We start from the raw sequence: 23,760 nt of genomic DNA, 5'->3' as shown, positions 1-23,760 counted from the left end.
GTGGTCTGCCTCCTAACACTTGTCAGCACAGTGCAAAATGTGAGGAGTGAAGTGAAACTTATTCTTCAGGAGAAAAAAAAAATGTGGCTTGAGATATAGTTCACATTGCTACAAAGTCATTTCATCACACAACAAGGTTCTATTCAGTAACACATTTTTGCATTTATTTGCTGTTCTATGTTAAACAGCCTGTTTTAACTTCTTTAAATTTAAAAATGGATTCCTTTTAAAATCTTTTTATAGTTCTGAGCGGCGCAATGATGTCAGAGGATCCCCAGTTTATCACAGAACTACTTTAAATTTTAAATGAAAAAACACAAACTGGAAAGGTGAAGATTTACATTAGCTGGTAGCTCTTTATCTACAGACTTCTTCAAGTCTTTGCTGTGGAGTGTCCATTCTTCCGCATCTACCAAATTTATCTCTGCCTAAGAAATGTAGCAGAAAATGCTGTTCTGTGTTGAGGACTAGCCGGTGCTTTATGAAATGTTAACAGAAAATCCTTGAACTTGCATAATTTTCCTTCAATGCCACATACCTATTAATCTTCTTCATCCTTCACAGTATATCCTACCTTTTAAAATCCAATTTTCTTACAAAGCAACAGACCCTTATTCCTGGAGCTAGTTTCAATTAATGCCAAAATGAGCAATAAGAGAATGAGAACAGCAGCATCCCGCTTTTGGTGCATTGCTTCACGTGGTAAATGGCTCTGCAAATTTTGCCTTCACAGGCCATAAGAACACGATCAATCAATCAGTTCGTACAGTGTGAAATTTTTATTTTTAGTGGTGGCAAAACCTATCTGCAAGCCGGTGGAAGTGGATGATGATGGTCTGGGTTTCCAATATAAAGAAAGATTTTTTAGAATAAGTGTTAAATAGTAGCAGTGCCAACTGTGGAATGTTTCCTTAGTTCTGTTTAAGCGCAACTAACAATTCCAGTATATTATGGATACACCAGACATTATTTTTCTAGATATGCTCTCTCCTTTAACATCAGAGTAACCTAATTTTGAAGGATATAATCTCTCTGAAATAGGATACATATTATCACAAAAAACTTAAATATACATCAGTATACTTGGCAACTACTGAAGTATTTTAGTAAACATAACTGTTTCTAAAATTCATCAGTAGGCTGCACAAACTAGGACTGCATGACAGTTATGCATGGACTGAGATGCAGAAGGAATAAAAAAAGCAGGAGGAATTCAGCTTGCTTGTATGTGGTTGCAGCTTTTTCATTTTTGTATTGCAAACAGCTGAAGGGTGAAGAAGACCGAGATAATTTTTCCCTAAAATGACCTAATAAAGAGAAACTTTCAAGAAATGAACTCTGTTGCACTTGTATTTTAATAATCACAACATTCTTTTTTAAGATTTTCTTTGGAAAGCTGTGGCAAAAGATAAACCCACCACTTATTATACTGCCAGTGCCATTGTATAAATAATGCTTGTGATATTAATGTGTGAATCATGAGTAAAACGTTTGCCTAAACGCTACCTCCTGCACTCCTTGTGATAATCTCAAGGAAACTTAGCTCGGCAATTACAGTTCTGAACATTCAGCATCTTTATTTTTCACTGGAGCTAGGAGTGATGAGGAACAGCTTTCAAACTCCACTAGCAAATTGGTTGGTTGGTTTGTTTGTTTATTTAATTATTAGCAAACCATCCCACAGCAGTCAAGGAAGGGATGAAAAGTCTTGACATAGAATTCTCGTTTTTGAGAAACATGGAAGAATTAAAGATATCTGCATACTTGGCATAAGGTCATTTAATTATGAAATAGCTGGCGGTCTGGACAAGAGACACACCAGAGATGGTTAGCATGAGTGCTGGGCCCAGTGCTGGGCTCCCCAGTTCAAGGGAGACAGGGAACTGCTGGAGAAGGGTGGGCAGATGCTGTGAAGATGATGAGGAGATGGAGCATCTCCCTGATGGGGACAGGCTGAGGGAGCTGGGGCTGCTCAGCCTGGAGAGGAGAAGGCTGAGAGGGGACCTTTCCAGTGTCTACAGACACCTTAAGGGCGGGTGCCAAGAGGACGGGGCCGGGCTCCTTTCAGCGGTGCCCAGGGACAGGACACGGGGCGATGGGCACACACTGCAGCACAGGGGGTTCCTTCTGAATATGAGGAAGAACTTCTTTACCTTGAGGGTGATGGAGCCCCGGGACAGGCTGCCCAGGGAGGCTGTGGGGTCTCCTTCTCCGGAGATATTCAAACCCACCTGGGTGCGATCCCGTGCAACCTGCTCTGGGAGACCCTGCTCTAGCAGGGGTTGGACTGGGTGGTCTCCAGAGGTCCCTTGAACCTCAACCGGTCTGGGATTCTGTGATTTGGTATGTTCCTGAGAAGAAAGCTTTTAGGACATAGCCTGTGTCACTAATCCCCAGTAGAAGCGGGCAGTGACTGGGAACAGCGTTTACGCTTGGAGCAGGCGCAGACTGCTGAGCCGGAGGCGTGCATCCTGTGCAGTACGGTGCTCTGCTGCGCAGAGACATGCACAGGAGCTGAGTCCATGCAGCCATACAGCCACAGCAGCATCGCCTCTTTGGCACAGTAAGCTAGTGCAATGCTCCGAGCTTACATGATCTGCCTGCTGCCAAGACCAGAGGTAACCTCATTCGCTCCATGACACTGAATTATGCTGTGAAGTTGTGCCCCCTGCCCCCCTCATACATCTACTGACCATTTCCATGAGTGGGGGGCTGAACTATTCTATTATCTCCAACCTAAAGAAATCCAGGGAATTATAAGGTTTGGCTTGCAACTGAATTCCTGTTGGTATTTGTATGGATGACTTGAATGAAACAAGATTTGACTAGGCTTTCAGTCTATCACAAATTGTCAAAAAACCCTACCACACTGCCTTAATTCCCTTTTTACTGTTTCCAGTTTAGTGGCAAGTTGTTTTCTTTAACGTGGAAATACTAGGGAGAAGAAGATGTCTATAATCCTAAGTGGAAGGGTGTCTGTAACAGTCTTCAGCTGGAAGCAGCAAGGCAACAAGGAGATGAAATACAATTTCACAACTGTAATTACACCCTTGCCCCAAGACCCACTGGCATTTTACGAGATTAATATTCCACACTTTACCTCCTAGAGGTTTCAACCTGGGCATGCATGAAACAGAGGAGAAAGTCTACACACGTTTTAAGAGTGTTTTATCATCTTATTTGATGATAGAATACCTCCAAGCATGGATGACCCCAACTTAACTCAAGGAGCATTAGGCTGCTATAGTCAGAATTGCAGATTAATCTCAGGCCTAACACTTTAGCACAGCTTTCTGAGCAGATTCCTATTTGTGAGAAAACAGAAGTCTACATAAGAATAATATATTTTATGCTGAGAGTAGAAGATCTTTTTAAATGACTTAAGTTTTCCAGAATGAGTTTCTTCAGATTTAGATCAACTGTAAACCAGTCCCCCAACTACATGCTTTTCTGTATAAGCTTTAGCAATAGAAGTCATGACAATTTTAAGCTGTAAAAGCCCCAGTATTAAATCATAGTATTTTCTGGCCACAAAGAGTTAGACAAGTTAAAGAAACAGGTCATATTTCTATATAAGTCAGCTGGGGAAAGCATGGGAGAATGTTCACATTTGCTAGCTGTCTAGCTAAACAGCACTTCTATATAAAGGGTACTATTGAGAGAAAGGAAATAATTTCTGTCAGGACATTTTGTATACTTCACCACTCACTGGGATAATGGCCCCATTATTAGAAAACAACAACCAGACAAGAATACAACAGCAAAGGAAATAAAATGTTGATCTACAAACCTGAGAAGATGCTATAGTACTGAAGGAAACTGAACGCAAGGAACAACTCAAATGGCCAAATTATTCCTGTGTTATGCATGCAAGCGCTTGCATCCATTAAATTCTGTGGCGTGGAGATGAAATCACATGTTTAATGCTGCACAGTGCTTAGATGTTCTACATAATGTCATGGAAGGATAATGACCCCTTATTTGTACAGTGGCAGCTGCCATTTCAGAGCCCACAGTTTGATACTCCCAGCCAGCCAGCCACTGACCGCTCCTCACACAGCTGTACTTAACTAAAAGTGCTTTCTGTGACCAAAGCCTACATTACTGCCAAAAACCCCAGTGAGAAAAAAAGCTCTAGAAAGGGTATAAGACAAAAAGTGAGCGTGTGGAATAAGGAAATCCTATTGTTTTGCCTCATCAATACCATACAACCTTCCTTTCTCCTGCCCTGAGGGGCTGGTCTGTTGCCACTGTATGCCCACCGCAACCACATAAAAAGCGCCATAGCCCTGTACTTTAAAAGTGTTTGATTGATGCTTGTTATTTCTAAAAGTATATCTTAAAAATAGTGGTCGTTAGTCTTGGTAATAAAGAAAAAACCCCATAATTAAACTTAGGAAAACAGAGTGCTGCTAACAACGTTAAGGAAAGAAACAGAGGCTGCATGGTGACAGAAATGCAATCGTTATACTGAATAGAGATTAAAATACAACAAATCTTTAAAACTCTGTGAGAAGTTGTCGTGGGCTCAGGATACAAATCTTACATGTTAAATTGTACCTTTCCGTTTCTGTTCTGAATATACATCTCTGCTGGTCTCAAATATGCCGGATTTAGTTCCGTTTGCCTGACATCCTTCCCCAGCAAGGCTGATCCTCTCAATACCTGACATCCTTTGGAAGTGCTCAGAGCTGGTGAGCAGCATGGCTTTCTGACCTTTGCTGCCGTCTAGCTTGATTGCTAGCTGCTGCGTTGGTTAATACCCATTCCTCTACTTTGTTTTTCTGAGTTGTTTTTGCCTCGTTTTTCTTTCAGCTTGGAAGCTAATCTACAGGTTGGGATGTCCTTGCTGTAGTCACAGCTCAACTCCACATTCCATAGAGAGCTGAAATTTTCAGCAAACCTAGGTATGAAACAAATGGGAGAAAAGGATATCTATAAGGACTGGAAGAGCTGCTATGCTAAGACCCTCCAAGAGGCATTCAAGGATCACAATCTCTGTCAATGGCCATGCATCTGGAGAAGTCCTTAGCTGTGAAGTCTGGCAAATGCGTAGGTTTTCTCTACTTGAGTGGCCCAGCCCCATTTGGCAGGTGGTGGGGTGCTGGTGCTGGATGCACGTGGCCTTCTGTTGTGGAGGGACTGCTGTTCCAAGCTGCCCAGTTTGCTGTAACCAAGCAGGGCACCCCTCGTTGGTCTGCCCTCTGGGGCCTCGGGTATTATAAAATAGACGGGGGAGAAGACAGGAGGGAGAAAGGCTTCCTCTTGTATTGACTATAGAGCCATACCCTGCTGTCCCCCCAAGGATGTGTTCCGGAAAGGTGTGATGGTTCGCAATACTATGGGCGATGAAGCCTTTTTTCTGCAAGACTGGATTCCTGGTCATTACCCTGTTTTACCATCCTTTAGCCTTGATTGATCTTTGTTCACCTGAGGAAGATGAGGATGTAGACAATGATAAGGTGAAGTTCAGAAAGATGCAGCAAGGAGGTTCCTGTTGAAAGTGGGAGTTCAGTCACACAGATGAAGCAGCTGAGATCTTTCAGGATGGTGATCCTGAAAGCCATGCTGAAAGGAAAGCATGTTCTCCAGCTGACCATCCTGGTGCAGCTCCTCCTGCCTCTCTGTCCTCCACACTATACATACTGTCCCTCTGTGTTTACAACACATGCTTTAAGTCCCCCCCAGCATCTGCACACTGCTTCTTAAGGGAAAAGTTGCTTTGCTATCTGGCAGCTTGACCACTTCATACGTGACAGCGGTGACAGCCTGCAGAGCAGGGTGACGCAAGTCTGAAACACCAGATAGAGAAGCAACGGTTAGTAGAGGGTTCCCATTTTCTTTTAAGTGTGTTTAGCCACCGCCACAGCAACGGAAGGTGAGCAAATGCTCCTTCTGAAACCTGCTTTTGTTCCACTCTCCTCACTTTCGCGTTAATCCGAAGGCTGACGGTCTCACAGATCTGAAGGTTGCACAGTTCTGTGCTGACAAGCAGTGCCCTGGGACACTCCAGCGTTGCTGTGAGTGGAGGGCTCAGGGTGGCACGCTCCAGGACCTTACAGCACGAGGCAGTGCCCAAGGCAGACCTGGAAAACAGCCCGCACTTGCCTGCCAGCTGTTAGATCCCCTGATGCCTATTGCCCATTACCTCCACAACCACATGGTCTAAGGTCTTCTACACCTCCTGAAAGGTGCTATGCACAAGTACCAGATGGCCATGGCTTTGGCTTGGTCTGTACACCTAAGGAAAATATATATTGTCTGTCTGGGAGCCAGCTACATTATGCAGAGCTGATTGCCATCACAAGCAGTTCTTGCAGCAGCAGGGAGGGTAAATTAGAAATACAGGCTGGAGAAGCTGCTTGACCTTTTCATTGGGTAGTCTGTTTGGTCTTGTAACTCGGGCACTGTGTGTGCACTCCTCACCTGGGTTACCTTTTCCCCTCTGCTGCAGGTTCAATACAGTACTTTGTGCAAATCTGTTTCTCTCTGCTGCATTTCATCATTGGTTAAGTGCAGACCATATTTTCCCCTCTTCTAGCATTTTGGTAAAAAGTACTAACGTTGTATTTGAGCACACCAATATTTTCATATGCATATATACAAGTACAGGATAAGCAAAGGATGAAAGAATAACCACTGAACTGCAAATGACATCTCATTTTCAGAATTGTTTCTTGAGGTTTTCAAGTGCCGCTGGAAAGTACTAACAAGAGCGCTACTCAAAGCCCTCAAAGCCCAGTCCCACTTCTTCACCCCTCGTGCACCGTAACAACAACCCTGTTCACAGAAGCAGGCAAAGAAGAGGCTGCAACTCGCAAAGAAAACAATAGTATGAGATAAAACAAATAAAGGAAAGAAGGTTTACCTGGTTCAGATCAGAGATATCAAACACTCATTTAATGTGCATAAACATTGTTAACAAGGGCTGTGGATCCAGCCCTCGCAGACCCAGGAGTTTCTTGCAATTCATGCAGAAAGCTCCCCAGATGGGCTTTCTCTTATAAATTTGCTGTAATAACAGGGCATCTCTGGGGCAGGGCCATCACCTGGCAATGATTCTTTGGCGTGCATGTTATTATGCAGAAAACCTCTCTTTTTTCTATTCACATTTATATCTCTCAGGTTCAGATTCTTGCTCATGACCAGAACTCAGACAAATACTGCACTTTAAATCTTTCATCTCTTCCACTTGGACAATGACAGCTCTCGCATCTCTTCACATGACCTTCTGCAAACACTGTTCACAGGATCCCACTTAGGCGTAGGGAGCTTGGGAATTGCTCACATCTACTGATCCCTTTGCTCTCCCTCCCATTTTCTCCCCCTGAAAACCCACACACTTCCTCTATGCAAGCTATTTGCTTCCAGACAGCAAGTTTTTGGGAAATGTACCCATGGTGACGGAGTCACATGAGAGACACTGCTGCAGTGACTTCAAGATGAGGCCTTAGAAGTCAGATTTTAGTCAGATTTTGTACATTCTGGTAAAAAACTTACAAAAGAATGTTAAATTAAACTTGGAATGATTTTAAATTATTCCCTGTTTTCAGGATCCCATTAGTTTAATAGCAATAAGCAAGATACCTGTAAACGACAGCAAAAATGCCTGGGGAATAAGTGATCTGATTTATAGTTGAGTCTCATAGCATCCCTCACCCCTAGTAGGGGACTGGAACAATATATAATAGCTGATATTACACCTGACAGAAAAAGCAAGGCAGGTTTCATGGGGCAAAAAAAGGCTAATATTTACCGTTGCATAGTTTGACATGCTTAATAAACTCACAAAGCGTGTGCTAAGGCAGTAGAAATTCTATAGAGATCGCCTGTTCCAGAAGCTGATGGCAATGGAGAAATTCTAATTTTATAAATAAGAATAGAAAAATGCATAACAATGTGGAGCTGAAGGAATTAATCTAGCAAAGCCATTTCAAAGAGCACTGACACAATGGGTATAGAGCCTAGTTTATCTATAGGAATCCCAGTGATGCAATTCCAAGTTGTAGCAAACTGATGCTAAAAGATGAAGATAAAATTACAGCATCTATTGAGATCTACATTAAGCAAGAAGTTTTCTGGAGCCTGTACAATATTCTGGGGATTAAGAAAAAGCTACAAACGGGCAACAGTGGGACTGTGTATTTGCTCTGGACATGACAGTCCCGTAACAATGACGATTACTGGTTCAAGGACAAACTGTTGCTAAAATGCAAGAACATGGGGCACATAGAGAATGCACACTGCAGGTAAAGCAAAACTGTCTCCATAGGGAAACAGGAGAAAAAAACCCCAGATTAATTAGTCCTGCTGTGAAAATGGTATAAAATCTCATCAGTTTTAGAAGAGATGATGTAATTTAGATTTCTTTACAAGTGAAAAAAGGGAGTCTTTTGACAGAATTAAAAAATAGAGATTGCTCCTTTTAAAAAAAAAAAACCCGAACAAAAAAAACCCCAAACAAACCAAAACAAAAACAAACCGACTTCACAGCAGGGTGATCGGGAATTACCTTGATACGAAAAATGACAGAAAAGTAAAATAATAAACATGACATCCCCTTTCCCGTGGGCATTGTGAAAGCAGCAGTAACGTGGCTGTAGGCAGCGGATACTAAATCCCTGTGTTGTGAAACAAGGAGGTCACAGGCATCTTTCCACTCTGATAGATTCAGCTGAATGCTTAAGACAAGAAAAAGACAACTGCTGGTGCCTGAAGTGGCAAATGCCAACTTGTAAATGTATTTGCATAAAAAGCGCATCTGCAGATTTTTATCTAAATTGGTGTCATCTTTGCTAGCTAACTTTTTTGCCTTTTCCTCTTGATTTTTGAATCCACTCTGGCTCACTCCAGCCCCACTCCCTTTTTCCTTCCTTGGTAATTTCTACCTGCTGTTTGCTCTGAAAAATGCCATTTTTGCCTCCTGGGTTACTCAGCTCATGCTTCTGGACATTGCCCCATTGTTCTCTTCTTCCATCCCCTTTCTTCCCTGTGTTCCACTGCTGCCAGATGCCGGATCCTGCCAGTGCTGAGCTGTGGGGCAGGACCAGAGAAAGCACCACTGGGGCATTCCCACATCCTTTCCAGCCCAGGCAGAGCTGGGTGACGTATTTGCAGAGGGACTACCGAGGCTGCCCAAATGAGAGAGTCATCTGGACAAATTACGCAATTGTAGAAAGAGGAGCTTAACCTCTAGGCAGAGCTGCAACAGCCTATCCTGGTCAGAAAATTTACCTCATGAGGTCCTTATTTTTTTTGTATTTTTTTTCAAGGTCCCAAGCGTCACCATCTTCTCCCTACAGCCCACCCTACATTTTTCTAAATATTTGAAGCGTGTTCATCTGCTCAGTGCTGCTTTCCTATGCATGTCACAAGGAGGAGGACCAAACTAGCCTTTCCTTCTCCTGTATCTTTATCAGAATATACCCTGCTTTTAAGGATTGTTTCCCTCTCCTTCATTAACCAGAAGGCTTTTGCCCCGATAAGGCAAGTTTCTAGTAGGAACGACCTCTAATCTTTGCCTGAGAGGAGAGGATTTACCAAATTCTTGCTAAATCAGTCATGGGGATGAGGAAAAGAGAGGTTATCGCTACTTTCCATGGCATTTTAACCATGCATAGACAGCAAAATGTGTGGGAATATGCACACGATTGCTTAATTATTCTGTCATTGAAAACACTGATCAAGCACTGGCACAACTTTGTTAGTTCACTGTCACATTCCTTGCATGCCTGCTGCTGTATTTCTGCAAACAATGAACTCCTTGGGTTTGCGTGTGGATTTAAAACCAAAACAGAAGGGCAGTGACCATTTCAAAATCCATCTATAGAGGCCCATTATGTCTTGTTCATTCCTTTTTGTACTACTGCTTCATTATTCCTGACATGGAGATTATGAGTGTAGCAGAGTGATACGTGCCCTGGCGACAAGATAAGCAATTGCGCTTATCGCAGTTGTGCACAGTCTAGCCTAGGCTTTTTGTTTTTTGTTTTTTTTTTTAATTTTTTTTTTTTTTGGTCATTAAACCAACCATTTACAGACGCGATTTTGTGGGTGTTGTTAGCCACACATGCTACAGCGCACCGGTATCTGTGAATAACCAGCAGACCGTGCATAATGAAATAAGCCTTATCCTTCCCACAGAGCCATTTGTAGCGCGGTTGTTTTCATTTTAACGATTGTGGGAAGCGCTCTGAGATACTTTATGGTTTCTGTTTTGGGTTAAATACTTAACACAATGAGGCCCCGCTCTGGAAGGTGTTATTTTCATCAAGGTCTCTATTGCCAAAGAGATGTAGCCCCTGTCAGGAGAAGAAGTCAGGAATCCTTCCTTTTTGTAGCTATTGCACAACTCACTGATTCTCCTGCACTCGGGGCTGGCAAGCGCTGGGGCTGCTCCTTGCTTTGTGGGCATCGGGGAAGTGCAGTGGGGCTAACAACAGCTGCGTAAGGATGGAGAGGCAGCGTAAGGACTGTTAAAGTGTTATTTTTAAGTGGTCTTATTAGAAACGAAGTGAAGGAGTCCTCTCACCCAGGGAAAATCTGAGTGGCCACTGAAATAACCCTGGCTCCAACGGGGAGAAATAAAAAGGAAAGAAATCCCTAAACTTTTGCATGCTGGTAGTCTGGGGAGGAAGGGGGTTTAGATTTATTGAAAATAATTTAAGTTAATAAATTGTTACAAAAGTCCCCAGAGGTTTTGTGTTAAGGATAGCATCTCTGAATGAACCCCCACGCCAATGACATTTTGATGCCACAAGCTGTTTTCATGAAGGATTTCAGCTTAAACAAATTGGATTTTTCCAGTTAATAATGTTACATATAGATCCTTAAACAACTCTAAATCCTAGCTTCCTCTTTTTATCTGCCTACGCAGCGCAGCTATTTGGAAGAACTTTGGATATGAAAGCATCCTTCCCTTCCCCTCCCCGCCACCCCAGCAGTAAAATCCACTGAGTAAAGCATTTTGGAGAGGGGAAAGCCAAGCCAATAGAGAGAGGCAGCAGTAAACATTTAATTAAAAGGGGAGGCTGTCTTCTCTAATTAGGTACCGCTATTTTGGTTGGAGATGTTCTCCTTCTTGGCGCCTGAAGTCTTTCCCAAAGCCAGCAGACACTGAGCAATGTGCATCTCCTAGGGCTCTGGCGGGCCAGGCAGGGGTGTGTTGCAGTTGCTGAATTGCACGGCAATATTTACACCTGGTGATCCCTGTCCAGGTGCTTCTCTGGGCCAGCAGAGAGGCAGCCCCTGCGGAGGGCCACCGCGAGGGGCTGGATCTGGCAGGGACCATGGCCAGCCTCTTCTCCCTCTTCCTGCAGCTGAGCAAGTGACCGCGCTTATTCCCGCATGTTGGTTTTGTCCAAGTATCGGCCCCATTTCGGACGGAGAAGGAATCTCTCGCTAAGATGTTAGCTGCCTTTTCAACGCTTGTCCCTGCGCAGCTTGCATTTCAGTTCCGCCAGGGTTTCAATTAGTGCACCAAGAAGGGATGAAACGCTATTTCCTCCTTCCACTCTTTGAACATTTTTTTTCCAACCCTTTATACTTGTGCTGAAATTTGGGTGGATTTTTTTTTACTTTTCATTTTTATATTTCACTTACTTCTTCCCTCTTCTGGAAAGCTGATATCTAATTTACCTTATTCCTGGCTCTTCCTGGGTTTTGACTGTACTTTTTCTGCTGCATTTCTTGATTCTTTCCATTTGTCTTTTGGAAGCAACAGTCTTCAGATTTCTGATCTATACAATAAATCAAGTCTACCTTCCTTTTACTGCTCAGCTTTAAAAGTTGCTTTCTTTAAGAGGAGGGTAGGGAAGTGAAACAGCTATATTACTCTTTTACAAACTTTCCAAACAAGAATAAAAATTGTATTAATAAAATAAAAAAAAAAAATAGATTCATTGTAACTATAAAAAAAATGCAGCTCAATAGATTTGAACAGACTTTGCTTTGGAAATGGTGGGGAAACTAATTTCTAAAAAAGAGAGCGAGGATAAAAATATTCACACAATCTTCCAGTAGTGAAAGGCAGGAATATAAGGGGTTTAAGGCTCTTATCCAGGCCCACCTACAAAGAATCAAACGTGTTTAGTAGGTTTTGAAGAGCCCTTCTCTTAAACAACCTAAATGACATTGTAAGTGACTCAGTAAATCTGTTTTTCTCAGTTTAGGTAAAGCTGCTGGAAATTAATGAGGGGAAAAAAACAGTTCCCAGTTACCTACTGCTTCTTATGTGATATCACTAGGCCAAAGTCCTCTACTGTCCATGCTAACAGATACATTTCAGGATGAAAATAGAAGAAAATTTCTTACCTGATTCTTATCAAAGGTGTGAAACACCCGCTCAATATATGTGTTTGCCTGAGGGTTCATACCATGTAAACCCAGTATCGTCTTAAACTCGTAGAGACTAAGTTGCCCGGAGGGACAGTGGTCCATAAATTTCCTGTACCACTGGCTGTTTTCTGTTGCAGCAAAATCATCAGCTGATTCCCCTGCTCCCATCGCACCGTCCACCCTTGCTCTCTGGTGCTCCCGCGTTCCCTGGCTCACCTCCAGCAAGAAGTGAACCACAAACTGGGAGCTATGAAACTGTTGTAAACCTCTTAAAGATCCATGTGGATCTGGATTAGGTGAAAATAGAAACTCCATGGGATGGTGCTCGTGACCTATTTGAACGCAAGCAGGCTTGTCAATAGGTGGTGGATCCTTCCCCCTGGCCAGGGCAACCTTGTTGTGTTCCCAGGGCTCAACATGCCTCTGCCATGGCTCACTTGAAAACAAAACGTGGCATTTGTGCTCGTTTTGGGCAAGATCCTTGGTCAGGTTCGCAGCCCTGGGACTCTTCCTAAACTTACAGTGCCTCGCACTAAAAATGCACTGGCTAAGGTGACTTTGTGTGCGTCCCAAACTATGAAATGGTGTTGCTGTGCTTTGTTTGGAGGGCTTTGCATTCAGCACCTTGGGAAACGAGGAGAATCGTAAATCCTGCGAGATACTAATGGCGCATATGGTGACGCTGGTGTGCATTCTTCCAGCTGAAGGAAGATACATAAACAGACCAGACAGCATCATAACGTTAGCATTGAAAAAAAATGTTCTGATAAATGATTCCTCTCACAGGAAACATCAGGTTATTTAAATACAAAACCTGGTGAAATTCACACAGCAGAACTTGAAGAAAGCATATAAATCAGAAAATCAGGAAGGGGACTTTTTAACTGAAGGCAGACTCTTTGTGACTCTCCAATTAAAAGTGCAGACTCTGAATTTGACTTAACATCCCATCTAAACCAAGCATGTGATAAATACTTTTTGTCTAATCTTAAGGTAAAAAGAACTAGGAACATGTCCTTATGTATATAATTCTGAAACAGTAAGAGCGTGGGGAGGCACTAAGCAGTAATCATATTGCATTATTTGCATAATCCACTTAACACACGTGCTGTTCACACAGTCTTAGTGATGGGTTTTCAGATAATACAGTGGGAGAAATTTGAATATTTAAAGCCCGGCACTTTCAGTATCACAGAAACTGGAAGCTGGCAGAGGCACCTTCAGCAATTTCAGGTCGAGGGAGACACTCGCAGCACACCAAAGTGTGGTGTTTGCTTGGAATCTCACTTCCTAAATGCCAAATATGTGCTGCAAGAGATTAAATCCCAAATTCTTTTCCTCATCCAGTCATGTCAAAGACCTGGCAGTGATTTTAACCATCATGACAGTAGACAAAATCTTACCCTCTAACAGAAGAAAAATAACGTATAGACCTCAGGGAAAAAAAACAACAAACAACCCTCCCCCCCCCAACTAACTTTGCAATTTTCAACTTTGAAATATAATTGCACTGCAGAGGGCAGGACAGTCTGAACGATAATGATTTCTTGCATGTCTAAATGTTATGGCACTTCAGAACCTTGTATCATGTGTAGTTTCTTTCGAAACCAGTAAAAAGCATCTGCTTATTCTGTTAAGAAAGAGTTAAATAGTTTCTGCTGACCAAACCAGTTATTCCACTGAAGTGTAAGGGAGGGTGGTGTAGTGGGTTTCATCTGACTTGTGAAGAGCTGACTCATCTTGAAATAAGATCCTTTGGCTCTGCTAAGCATGGAAAGGAGTCCCAAGCTGGATTTCTGTATGGAGAGCAGAACCCAGAAGACGAATGCATTTTGACTGTACTACGTCATGTACAAGTCATGCTCTTGTTAGAGAAGTGCTGATACAGTCAGAATGATCAAGAACCGCATGAGGATACGTTGCTGAGGAAGCCGATGCCAAGCCCTAAAGCCCCCCAAAGCATTACTCTTGGCCAGCTGCTACGCCAACAGCTCCTTCTTCTTCTCCTGTAAGTAAGCTGGCTCCCTGAGCCAGCCTGAGGGCCCATAGAATGGCCTCACTGGAAACATAAGTTGCAACAGATAAATATGTGCATCCTATTAAAGTAAGCAGGCGTGGTGTGAATCCCAGAGGGGAAGCTTCTGAAGTCCTGCCCTGTGGCTTGAGAGGTCCCGGTCCGGTTTGCCGCAGGCTTTTCAGTGAGGCTCTCACGACAAGACTTCGAGGCAAGAGAAAAATAAAACTGAGCTACAGCTTACCTAGATGCTCTGTGTCGTGCCTGAATCTTGTAGTTATACTGTTTTATACTCTTGTCATTTCATTAAAAATTATGCTGTTGCTATTTCATCAAAAATAGATATCCCCCCCCCCCCCCCCCCCCCCTTATTAAAAAAAGTAAAACATTCAGGTAAAACATCCTGGTTCACTTGATCCATTTCTCTAAGCATTTAAGCCTTTCCAGACACTGCATGATACAAATAGATTGGACTATGAAAAAAACTTGCCAGCCTTTTATCCGGTAGTAGTTGCCATATTCTTCATATTCTTTCCAGCTGAAGAAGGGTACAGACTGTACAGCCCCACATATACGACTACCCTAAATGTGCCATTCCAGTTCTGCCTCATACATAACTGTCCCTGGGCCTATTGCTGCAACAGCTCAATTAAGAAAACATACAATAAAATCTGCGCCTCAGATTACAGTAGCTGATGAAGGGTTGTTACAACATCTTGCAGAACTGGAAATGAGTATCAGATCTTTAGCAGGAGCTCATTATTAAATAATGAAGTTATAAGCCTAGCATAAGCAGTTTTATAGCGGATTTTATGAAGCCCTGAAGGCCAAATCGCTGCTTAATTTCATTAAAATGGGGGGAAGGCTTCCAAACGGATGAAACATTGAAACATCTTTTCCTTTCTAACATGGAACATTAATTAAACAAGCTCTTCTGGGAACAGCAAAACAGAAAGCCTAAATTTGTACAGGCTTTGTCTTTTGTCCCCTGAATCTCTGGCCCCTGGTACCCCAGCTCCAGCCAGCATCCTCACGGGGCAGGAGGGAACCCATGCCTGGGTGTTCTGCCAGCTGCCAGCTGCTGCCCTGACAAGGAATAAAAAGCTGAATTCTGCATGAGCGGGGCTGCCACTCGGCGTGTGTCCCTGTGACCCAGCTGCCAATTTCTGTGAAAACTTTAGGAACCAATGAGATGAAATGCCTGCTTTTTGAAATTTCGTTGAAATATGACGATTGATTAAAAAGTCACGTGGAAACAGGAGAAGGGGGGCAGAGACTGATGGATAGGATCAAGTAACAGTCAAACTCTGATGTGGGAATAACCTGACAGGTTTAAGGAGTATGTCTTAATATTCATCAGATAACTTGAGCAAGCTTCTCCCTGGCTGCTAAGCTATTTGTACCGGGAGGGGGCTCCTGCAATTAGTAACTTGTAAAAAACCAAAAGACACCCTCTGAAAACGAAAAAAAAAAAAAAAAAAAGAAAACCAACAAAAAAAAAAAAAACCAACTAAACAACTCCCCACCTTTCTGGTTTGGAGCTTTTCCCATGTTTAGACAGGTTCCAGGTTCACCAAGGGCTTGTCTTCATACAGAGTGACTAGCTACATGTGCAAATTATTTTTCCCTCACAGAAAAGTACTTTATATAATCTAGCTATAGGAAAGTATTCTTCGCAGCTGTAACACGTTGGATTGCAATAGTTGAAGTATATAAAAAGCAAAGGGCAGCATCTATGTGCACATTCTCAATACTATAAGCAATATAAACAAGCGAAGAAAATGTGGGTTTGATTACAGACAGTATTACAAAGACTACAAATAGGAGAGAAAGCTGAATGGGGTAAGGTGGTAAAGAACAACTGCACCCTGAAAGTTTGTATCTAATTTATTTTGTACCCTCTGCCTGTACTGGATGCACCATTTACCGAGTGCAAGAGATATTTTCAAATATATAGTCCAAGCTCAGCAGCAGTGGTGAGTACTCCTCAGCATTTCTGTTGGCACAAAGTGATCTGAAGGGGACTTTCTTCTTCCCTCTCCACACCCTCAGCTATGTCATGACATTCAGTTTCCCCACACCCATGGTCAGTCCTGCACTGCTATGCTAGTGTCTTGGCAGAAGCCTGATTTTCTGGATGTATTTATTTCATGTTCCCCTTTTTTTTGAAAAGTAACTAAAAGCAGCTGCAGGCTCAACTTCCTGCAATGTCCTCAAGTCACTACCTGCTTTGAAAGTATTTGTCTAAAATAAATTTTGGAAATATTTCCAAATATTTTTCAAGAGCACTGAAATGTCAAGGGCTTTTTGCAGTACACGTTGAAGCTGACCTGAAAAGGCTCTTAAATGAGCTCAGACACTGTCCATGCCTGTTACCCAACAAAATTAGCACCAGTAGGGCTTCACCGGGGAACATAGTGCATCAATTTATTAATTGAAAAGAACACGGTAAGTTGACAATTTCTGCCAGCCATGTGCCATATTTATGGACTAGAGGTTTGCTCATCATCTGTAATTATCACATCTATTGAATTAGCTGATGCTACTTGGTCTAATTCCAGTATATTTAACCATCTAATTGATTGGGGGGGGGTGTGTGTGTGTGGAGAAAAGAGCATGCGATGAGCCTGGGTTTATAGGAAATCTTAACTGACAATTAGGTAAGAAAGAATTACATGATACCAAAAGCACAAGCAGAAGCAGGTGTGGGGCTGGAAATACACATAGCAAGAAAAAGGTGTAACAAAGATACCAACTCTGGGAATTCTTAGTCTACTGGGCACCATACAGGAGATTAAAAATTGGATGTAAAACCACAAAAGGTACCTTTTACTCTCAGCATTTTTCGAAACAAATATAATTCATTTCATAATAAAGAACAGAAAGGCCATTTCTGGAAATTGAAACTGTCTGGAGTAGTTCTGGCTACAATTTGGACCAGTTTTAACCCGCCACAGAAGTAATTCATGTAATGTAATAAGACATTTGTCATTACATCCCTGAATTCATTGAGATCAATGGTGTGAGTAGAGAACACTAATGGTGGTTTTTGTTTTCTTTTTTAAAATAAGTTTTTATACCATGATGAGCCCATCTGTTCTATTAGCTGGAAGCAGCCTTTGCTTGTGTAGTATTGACAGTTCAGCCTAAACCTTATTTCAGTCAAGGACAAACACTTTTGTAGGAATTACAAATGACTCTCTGCTTCTTTTGTAACATTTGATAGAAAGTGTTATTTTGTCCTAAGGGGAAAATAACAAGGCACAGTCTTCTTGGATGGGTCTCATGGCTAGAAGGAACCTGTACAAACACCCAGTTGGAGGAACATAAGACAGCAACGCAACTAGCAGCTGCTGGATGCCTTTGGGATGACCTAGGATGTTAGACATTAAAATTGGGATGATGGATCAAAACCGGACAGATGCATCTTTGGAAAGGGGAGATTGACTGATACCAAACTAAACCACAGAAGGTGCTTGGAATGGATCCAACAACAGAAGGAATCATGTTGTGTCTTAAAGCATTAGTATCTATGAATCCAGCCGAACACTTACTGCTTTAAAAATAGTTTTCCAAGCACACTTATATAAATAAAACTTCCAAATATTCACACACAGTGTAAATAATAATAAAAATCTGGGTTTCAAAGACAAGAAACCATTCAACATGTATTAGAATGATTGTATGCAGTCTTCAAAATGGCAAATGTACCGGGAACAGAGCATTCGGAATTGTTTGCCTGCCACTCATTTTTATTTGCCCATAGTTTTCTGTTGAATCACCTGTGAATAACTTCCATCACCTCTGAACATTCAGCACTGCCAGCCCTCTGAGACATGGCGCTGAAGGAATACAGCTGTAAGAAAACCGGGAAGGTAAGGATGAATTCTTACCTTATTCATGTCAAACGTGTGAAATACTTGTTCAACGTAGTTGTTAGCTTCTGGAGTAAGTCCATGTAGATCCAGGACATGTTTAAATTCATGCAGACAGAGTTGTCCAGATGGGCACTCCTTCATAAATTTTGTGTACCAGTGGTGAATTTCCATAGCATTTATGTCATCTGCTGAGCCGGCAGCACCCATAGCATCAAACATACCAAGTAACCTTTCTCAGTATTTATTCATACAAATTCTTCCTGCCCAAGAATGAACATTCAAACACCAACTCTGCCTTTGAGAGCCACTTTAAACCTCTTACAGATTGCTACCGATATAGACTAAGTAAATATAGCACCCTAGCAAGATTACTGGTGCCCAGTTTTAGTGCGCCGTGGTTTTATCAGCTGATTACCATCTTTATGCACAATCATGTCTGCAAAGCCTTAGTAGGGGCACAAGGACCGATTATGCCGATTCTCGTCTGGTGTCGGCGTCTGCAGTGCTAAAGCTGTGCAAACCGGATGAATATTGAATAAGCAACACACCGGGACTTTGAGAGTAGTTTCTAAGCATTTATTTTAATAATTCACAAGGTTTTAACTAAACCTTCAGTCCCATTTTAATACTTGGGCGCGTTTTGTGCAGCTGCCTTGTAACAGTGGACTTTTCATTTTTATCACTTCTATACAAACTGTGGTCCAGATCTTACCTTACGGGCCAAAACCGCAGCATGATTTGACTTGGATAACCTGAAAAAAAATTAAAGCAGCTATACACTAAGCACAAAAAACTTGCCAGTGTCTTTAGACAGCACTTTGACAAGCATCTAAGTCTTGCGTAAGCCGACGTCATCCCAAAACCTGCTCCCCTGCTGCCACTGCTCATTCCATCCCATGCTTTCCCTTCCCTTGGGCCAGCCAGAGTGTTTGTGGTTGCACTTGGGAGCAGCTGTAAGAACAGCTGCTCGAGCTAAAATGTCCTCTGGGCCAGGGTTCAGGCTGGTTCAGTCGCAGAAGCAGTATCAATAGCCATGAGAGACAAATTTGGTCTCAAAACCGCAAAGAAATGGGATGCTACTGTTGGGCTTGTCACGAAACCTGGTTTTTGGGTGACAGGAGGGATGCAGTGGTGCACCTCTTGGGTGTGCCCGGGGAGGACGGTGTACCCAAACCGGGGACAGCTGCCCCTGCAGCAGAAGGCTTTGGGCAGGCTCTGTGTCACAGCATACGGGTTCAGGTAGTCATCCAGTATTTTGACCTCTCTTTAATTCTTTGGACAAATAAAGAGCTGGGACGCACTAATCATGTAAGGTCAGAGTTGTGAAATATTTCTCAGAAGTAGGTACAAGCCTTTGCTGCAAAAGGTGGCAGGGACAGAGCAAGCTGGGCCGTCTGGAACAGGCTTTCGGTGCCTATTTATAACCACGTTACATAAACCAGAGCCTGCAGCCCGTCAGGGCAACGCTGCTGAGGAGGGAGGGAAGGGGGAGAAAGCATACCTGGGTGCCTGGAGGACTTCAACAGCAACGTGGACTGTAGCTATCATTAAAACATGATTTTTCTAATCTCTCGTCTTCCCTCGCACTGCTTTCAGCAGTCTCCCCGGAGCAATATGAGCTGTCTGCTAACATGCTGTCAGTGACAGGATCAGGGGCTTCGATACCGGGGAGCAGCAGGGATTACCTATGTAAAATACTGAATAAAGCAAGAATAAATCTGAAACATGTGAAGTGGTATTTGGAAGTACTCCACTTCAAAATATCACTAGCAGGCAAAGAATGCTGCATTTGTAAAGAACCAAGAACAGCAAGCAAAAGAAAGGTAGCTTGAAGTAGCAATCTTCAGTCTTTCATCATGCATCATCAAATCCAAATTTTCAATAGCTAGTAATTGGAAATGCCGACACAGAATTTTCAAAGTTCATACCTACCAAATTGCTTGTTCAATAAAAAAGAGGAAGTGTTTTAAAATTCAAATGTTACTCACACTTCCATTTTTTCCCAGAAATAACAGCAGTATTCAAGGGAAAAAAAAATCAAGGATGTCAACCATAGGTTTTGGAAGCCAGACAATTAGGGTTTTTTGCAAATACAGGAGCCTGCAATCATTTTTTGTACATTTTCATTTTCAAATGTCCTTCTGAAAAAAGGAACAGCATAAGTGTGAGTATCAAAGACCAAGCATCTCAGTCCTTGAAAATATGCATATTTCTTTCATACGGCATGGAAGGATCTCCTCCCTCTGTTGTGTTTGTCCTTATGGAAGACAAGGTTAAAACACCAGAGAAATCCACATTTTATTTAACTCTTCAAGATAATCATCAAGCTGTTCTAAACTATCTATTTGATGAATCTGAAAAAAAGCCCCTTAACTTTTACACTGCAGCATTTGACAAAATAAGGCTATGAAGAAGCACGACTTGCTTATCAGCAAAGGTCATAGTTAAAAACCAAGAGGGAACACCCAGAAGACTTGAAGAAGCAATAGCCCAAAATAAAATGGAAACGTGGAAGCTAGAATTAATTGCAAGCGGGAGAGCTAACTGCTTTTAAAGGAGTTCTTGTACAGGCCACGTTGCCGTTAAGATAGCTTTCCTGGGGGATTATAGCAATGGAGCACGCACAGAAGGGCTGTGCTCGCAACACTGTTCTTTTTAGCAATTTAATACTATCCTCACTTTCACTCTGAGGAAAAGGTACTTCTTTAGTTAAAGGACAAATTTCTCCGACTTGTCATATCTGAACATGCAGGTTAGCTGGGGATTATATCCCTGCGCGTGTGTGACCCTACAAAGCCCAGAGGTAGAACAAGGGAGAATGCAGAAGTAGTGGAGAACTTGTGTGGTAGGTCTGCAGGCAATGTGGCAGCAAGGGGGTGGGAAGCAGCTCAACGAGGAGAAGAAGCACATAGCGAACAGCCTGGCAGGACTTTGAGAACGTAAGGCACTTCAAGAAAGGATGAAAAAAAAAGCAGTATAATTCTGCCATAAAAGAAGTGTGAGGCCTGGAAAGAAGCAGCTGAGTTTACGCATTGAGAGTGAAACCCAGATTTTAATTCCAAAGACTTAAATCTGGTATCAACAGTTATACACAGAAACCTATTGCCTGAGTAGCGCCTGTATCAAACATAGAGCGTGTGCTTAGTATCCTCTGGATGTGATTGGGAAAAAACCAAACCCCAAACAACAACCAGGTCACCTGGAGCCTCCCAGCACTGCAGCAGATGGCACCTGCGCTTAGACCATCGTGTGTGATGGCAATGACTACAGGCTACTGACACAGGGTATGAAACAAAAGCCCCTGAGGCTCTAATAAACTGTGTCTAGGAAATGTCAAGCTTGCTGTGCGTGATGCTATGAATTATAGGGAGAAATGCGGTGAAACATTTGGAACATAAAAGTTACAGACAATGAGGACAATGATACCAGGGCAGAGAAATGTACAGCTGTTTTATGGAGGAGCTTCAAGGGACTAAACCCTGACCCCAGCTCTTTCCCCATAGCAGAGTTCTCACTGCATCTCTCTCAGCGTTATATATGAGCACCATCAGCCTCTGCAGTCCACGGGAATGAGATGCTTGGCCTTTAAGGATGCAGGAAGACAACACCATTTAGAATTTTTATCTGACCCCTTTGCTACGGTGACAGGCAATGATCTTAACTGCTGCCATAGAAATCGCAGGTCGCAGAACTGAAAAGTCTTGTTTTCCTTTAACCTCAGGAGAGCCTTTCTGGAGGTCTTTGAAATATTCCTGCAAAATAATTTGAGAAAGGATCACTCCGATTTCTTTAAAAAAGAAAGAAGAGTGTTTGTGTAATTGTACTGTGGAACTGATTGCCACAAGGTGGTATGGAGGCTAGAAGTAAGTGCGAGTTCCACAAGGAATTAGACAATTTCATGGAGGAAAATCCCATCAAACCCACTTATTAAACTTGTTACTTGATGGAGTGGCCATAGGCTGCTGGAAGCGGAGAGGGTGGTGGAGGGGTACCCGCTCGCTGGGCACATGCTCCTGGCTTTTGCCAGAGACAGGCGAGTGGACCACAGGTGCTTGTGATCTGACTAGTGAAGCCTGGCTATTTTTACATGCCAGGCATGACCCAAAGAGTGTTTAATTGGCTTATCTTTATCCAGCTGGTGGCCAGACAGACGGAATGAAGTGCAATCATTTTTGAAAAAATGATGCTGTTTCTAAGGTCCTGTCTTAGGTGGATGAGTGGGTCCAATGCAGGTAAACCCCATTTACTTGTAATTTGCGCATTGATCATAAAAGCGCTGATGTAAAGTGTTTTTTCTGTACAGCTTCTATTTGCATCTTTCCATCTTTTTTTTTTTTTTCACACAGGCTTAGTGCTTCCTTATTAGGACTCTTGGCTTTAGTTTGGCTGTAATCTTCTCAGTGTGCTTCTATGTAAAAATATGCAACTCTGAATACCCACTAATCAGTGGCTTATTATTGTGTTATGTCCTATAGCTGTTTTTTTTAAAGTGACGAACCAATACATACGCAGAAATCTGTCTTCTGCCATCATAATGAACACAGGGACAAAACTGATATAAGCTAATAAGAGAACAAAAATCAGAGTTGTGATACCCTACACGGAGGAGATGACTAGGTGGCAGTTAACCTGTAATTCTTCCTCTTCTGTTGTTTTTATTATTAATAATTAATTTGCTGTGGTTCTCATAAACTTTATTAGGTAGCTTTTAAAATTAGATTTGTGGGTGGTTTCTAAATTATTGGTAAAGTTACTTAAGTAATATTCTAATGCTTCTAAAGCCCTTTATAAAGTATTAAAGTGACATCATTGTCTTGCTGGGACTCTTACACAACCCAGACACTATTTTATCTTTAAGAAAAACTAAACAAAAGGCAACCATCCCCTTCCTCCCACCCTAACTGGAAAAAAGAGATAGGATAAATACAAGTTATTCCTCCTTCAGCAGCATAGTAAAGATCATAAAATTCACCAAAAGATACTAATGAGACAATTTAGCAATTCATACTTGTCAAGTGATTACACAAACTTAAATTGAAGAACATGCAGAACATGCTTAGCACCGCTAGCCTTGAAAAGAAATCTCAGTCAGTCATATTTTGGTTTGATAGCAGTAATCGCGTCTAATCTGTAAATCCCTGCTGGGGCAGAGCCTGGGATTACCTGCGCGGCGGGGTGGGTGCAGCGTGCACGGCACCGGGACTGGCAGCGCCCGGAGCAGCAGGGGCCGGCGGGGCAGCGGGGCTGGCTGGGCAGGGGGTGCAGGTCCGGGACCCCTGGCCAGCTGCTCCCCACGTTGCCCACACACCATCCCTGGGCGGCCGCCTGAGCCATCTGGATGCAGCTCCGCTTACCTCCGGTCATGCACCTAACTCTGGAAGCCCAGGACAGGCCATGCTTGTCTTCTTTTGTTCAATAACTAGAAATACTTGAAATTAAATGTAAGGTACCCTGGGAAGGCACTTCAGTAACTCTGCCATCCTCCCCCTCAGGCTGCTCAGTTTTCCTTGGACGCCTGTGTTTGCAGCTTGC

The 23,760-nt window shown here is 42.7% G+C and overlaps 1 protein-coding gene across 2 annotated transcripts in view; it reads right to left on the bottom strand.

The window, feature by feature from the left end:
- The window catches only part of GUCA1C (guanylate cyclase activator 1C), a 34,930-nt gene extending 16,349 nt beyond the window's left edge, over positions 1–18,581 (bottom strand). Inside the window, exon 1 of one of the 2 annotated variants that reach the window (XM_027807214.2) lies at positions 18,244–18,581. In XM_027807214.2, coding sequence (XP_027663015.1) covers positions 18,244–18,447 — 204 coding nt within the window. In that variant the 5' untranslated portion in view covers positions 18,448–18,581. Of the gene's footprint in view, positions 1–12,312; positions 12,581–18,243 lie in introns of those variants that run through there. The other variant, XM_005440523.3, reaches the window with a different exon arrangement.
- Positions 18,582–23,760: the final 5,179 nt, after the last annotated feature.

This window comes from Falco cherrug, chromosome 2 (genome assembly GCF_023634085.1).
Source record: "Falco cherrug isolate bFalChe1 chromosome 2, bFalChe1.pri, whole genome shotgun sequence".
Classification (NCBI taxonomy): Eukaryota; Metazoa; Chordata; class Aves; order Falconiformes; family Falconidae; genus Falco; species Falco cherrug.
The sequence above is the reverse complement of the archived record's forward strand: the minus strand, read 5'-3'. Positions and strand labels throughout refer to the sequence as shown.